The sequence below is a fragment of the Hyalella azteca genome, unplaced genomic scaffold, assembly GCF_000764305.2.
Source record: "Hyalella azteca isolate HAZT.00-mixed unplaced genomic scaffold, Hazt_2.0.2 contig4278, whole genome shotgun sequence".
In the NCBI taxonomy this organism is placed as follows: Eukaryota; Metazoa; Arthropoda; class Malacostraca; order Amphipoda; family Hyalellidae; genus Hyalella; species Hyalella azteca.
Genome location: NW_025934498.1, coordinates 3,390 through 7,354, shown reverse-complemented (window position 1 = coordinate 7,354; position 3,965 = coordinate 3,390). Strand labels below are relative to the sequence as shown.

Below are 3,965 nucleotides of genomic sequence, written 5' to 3'. Positions count from 1 at the left end.
TGCTGTACCTGTCAATCCCCGTACTTCTGTACTCACCGAGCCAGTTTATTATTATAATAGTTCTAGCGTTAATCGTGTTTCACTTGTCCTGCCTTGGTCCTACTTGGAACAATAAGTACCCAGACCCTCAGTACAAATCCATCAGGTGGTCGCAGAAATAGACACCTGACAGTTATGGACTGAGATCTGATTCTGTTTAATGAAACCAAATGAAGTTGAAGTATTAATCTCAGCTGATAATCTCTACCTAGAGTGCAGTTATTATGAGAGGAATTCTCAGTAGATTGGATGATAGTGGATTAAATCTCAAATCCTTTAATAATCATCTTTCTTGCTTTGTGTTGCTAATATTCAGAGGTGGGCAGTAGCGCACTGCATGTAGCGGCCGCTACTATAGCAGCCGCTACATTGCGGCGCTACATTTAAGGCAATGTAGCGGTAGCGGTAGCGCCCGCTACATATTTAAGTAGCGATACGAGGGTTTGCCGCTACAGCGCTACCGCTACATTTATAGATAAAGCCTTTAGATTTTACTTAATAGTATTGAATATTATTGAAAAACCAGCATGATACATACATAATATAAATTACAGAATAAAACTGTACGAAAGATTTCGATGTAATGTTGTCAACCTCAGCCTGTTACTATATAGTGTCAACATGTTAGTTGTTACATGTCAAGTTGTTACCNGGGCACACAATGCATTCACTTACTTCTAACTGATTTTGATTCCTGGAGCGCTGCACGCACCGAGTGTGGAGCGACTGGAGGAGATTTGATAATTCTGGATGACTGCGACCAGTACAGCAAGGTTACCACCTACTTCGAGAAGCAAGGTAAACAGCAGAATTAAAGTAGACGTTTTGCCGCATTGTATTATCACGATAAATTTTAGCTATTTCAGTAAACATTGCAGTAATTTATAGGTTAAATTGAACAGCAAGCATAAGTTGTCAGAATCAATGCCCTTGATTTACCAGCGAACGACTCAAGAAGTAGCGATAATGTAACAACTTCGCCGAAGGCTAAATTTGCCTGCGCGCAAACCCGTCCCGTTTTACTGACTTTAAGAAAATAACCACAGGCCAGTGGGTCCCAGAAATAAACTTTATGTATCCCAAGCCGACATGTAAAAATTATCTATCCTATTTTTGACTTACGAATTAGTAAAACAAATGATCATAAAAAGAAAGTATCAGTGGTCAAAAGGCAATTTTTCTGTTAGAGTTTGAACTATTCGCCATACCACATCAGAGGAAGACTAACATATCGTCTGACTGGACGATGAGGCACTAAATTAACATGCAAATTATGTGAAGCCTAATAAACTATAAGCTTCAACATATACAATGAGCTGCATTCCAAGCAGAAACTTTGGTTAGTTTTTAAACTAGGTTCAAATTGTTTCAATTGATATTGATTCATATGAATAATTTTGAAGTAATTATATTGTCATCCTAAACTTGGAACTAATTTCTTATCCAACATCTATCTCCCTTTGGAAAGTTTATAAGCCGTTCGGATACTGGATAGGAGGCTCAGATGAAGCCCAGGAGGGGCGATGGCGCTGGATTGATGGCTCACCGATGGTCATGGGGCTTCCTTACTGGGCAAATGTAAGTTATTTTAATCTTAGCCAACATATTTAGTTAGAAAACTTGATATGTCAACATTTACCTTCAGAAATTTTGCACATACCTATCTCGAGAGTACCGTAAACTAAAGTTCAAGCTATGCAATATAGTAAATACGCTTGAATCCTGAAAGCTGCAACTCAATGAAATGACGCTTCTCATGCGCGGCATACTACGTACAAAGTAATTCAATCATAGTCAATTTTTGGAGGAGAAGACATAAGCTTTGCATATGATTTTTAATGGCCGTCGTTAATTTCATTTCGCTAGTCATAAATTATCCATGAAAAGTATACATACATTTCTTTCAATAAGTTCTGAGGTAGATCAGAATTACACTTCGTTGTAAAGAAGGGAAGATGCTGAGCGTCGATATAATATCTTCGATATTATATCGAGCGTCGATATAATATAATATCGTCGATAGGGGAGAGCGTCGATATAATCCCAGTGATATAGATCCAATGAAGAAGAATTTGGTCATTTTTGATATTGTTACGGGAAAGAATCAAAATCTTGCTGATAGTTTCTACACCCGTTAAAAACATGATAACTGTAATTCAATTTACTTAACCCAAAACTAGCACATATTACCATGACAAACCATTAGAAAGAATTCAAATTTATTAATTCTATTCGAGTTAGCTTTCATCGATATGAAGAATTTTCATTGTGATTACATTGCTTGTGATATGGCCTTTGCAGAGTTTCAAGAATTGTGTAATGAAACGTATAAAGTACCTTATAGTTTTGTGTTGATCGATAAATATGAGTAACCCAGTTCTGGAAAGTATTTCAAAAACTTAAATCAATTATATATTCCACAGAAGTATTTTTTAGACAACCGCTCTAGGTTAAGCCCTGAGTTCTCGGTTAAAGAGTGTTCGATCAATCGGAGTAAATGGTCGTTAACTCATGTTTGTGATGGTCAAGATTGTGGGTAAATGGTCAGGTTTTATTCGGGGGTAATTGGCAAATTTTGGTGGGTAATATTCGAAATAAAATTGGCGGTAAATGACTAGGATTTATTCGGGGGCAATTGGTTAATTTTGATGGGCAAGATTTGAAATAAGATTGTAGGTAAATGATCGGTAGCCTGTTAAGCTGTTTATGCAAATTGTGACGGTAGGCTCGGTATCTATGTATACTACTCCAGTATGTTGGCGATAGCTTGGCGTTATATGTTGTTCTTCTAATGAGGTAAGGTCCTTGGACTGTCATTGTAAAAAATTTATCTAATATAATCGTAGCTTATTGTAAAAAATTGATCTAAGATAGACAGTCATTGTAAAAAATTTATTCAAGATGGACATTATTTTTTCTTACAACGCTTTGCTTTTTGTATCGTTTTTAGGTTGGTTTGGGTGCTCGTGAACCCGACTATCCCGGCGTGCAGAACTGCCTTGAGCTGAGCTCCCTGTGGTTGTACCGCTTCTCCAACACGCTGTGCTCCGATACGCGACGTGTGATTTGCGAGGCGCAGCCCCTCTAGATCTGCGAGGCGCAGCCCAATAGATCTGCGAGGTTCACCCCCTCTAGATCTGCGAGGCACAGACCCTCTAGATCTGCGAGGCGCAGCCCACTAGATCTGCGAGGTGCAGCCCATCTAGATCTGCGAGGTGCAGCCCTCTAGATCTGCGAGGCGCAGCCTTCAACATATGTACGTCAATCAATCACTTATTGTGTTACTGCTACATATTGTAGTAGCACAATACGTGATTGGTTGACGCAGCATTGAGATGCTGATGTTCATCAAAGCAGAGAAGCTGATGTTCATCAAGAGCAACAAGCATCACCTCGAGGAAATTAAGGACAAGCCATAGTACAAGAAGTGTGTTACCCTACTTTTACCTGCGTGCTTTCATTTCTTATTCTTATTCGTTTAATACTTTCTTATTCATTCAATAAACTATGTTGAATGTCAACTACTGCTTAATTTAATTTGTTCATCTAATTTTTTATGTACATCTTGATCATAATTTGATCTTGGCATGCTACACCTTTTTGGAAACCTTCTAGTCAATGCTACGACCTATTAAAAGTTCAGCTCTGTAGTTCTGCTTTTCAGAGTTTCAGAGCCTCCAAAAAATTATGCCAGAGCTAAATTGATATAATAAAAGTTAGCGGTTAGCGGTATATTCAGCTAAATTTTATAGCGATTTATCGGTTCAGCATTATAAAAAATATCTTTTCAGTTAGCGGATTAACGGTTATCGAAGCTAGCTTTTCGGTTTGCTGTGCCCACTATACTGCATGGGAGCCAAATATGTAAAATTTATAAAACAAAAGTAATGTTTCAAATTTGCTTGAAACTGCAGCCCCTGCAGCTT

General features: G+C 38.1%; 1 protein-coding gene across 1 annotated transcript; it reads left to right on the top strand.

The window, feature by feature from the left end:
- Positions 1-674: 674 nt before the first annotated feature.
- On the top strand, positions 675-3,270 carry LOC108677957 (perlucin-like protein). The gene is made up of 3 exons (XM_018166276.1): positions 675-837; positions 1,508-1,617; positions 2,990-3,270. Exons 1-3 carry the CDS (start codon positions 675-677, stop codon positions 3,125-3,127), a joined length of 411 nt encoding a protein of 136 aa, XP_018021765.1. The 3' UTR covers positions 3,128-3,270.
- Positions 3,271-3,965: the final 695 nt, after the last annotated feature.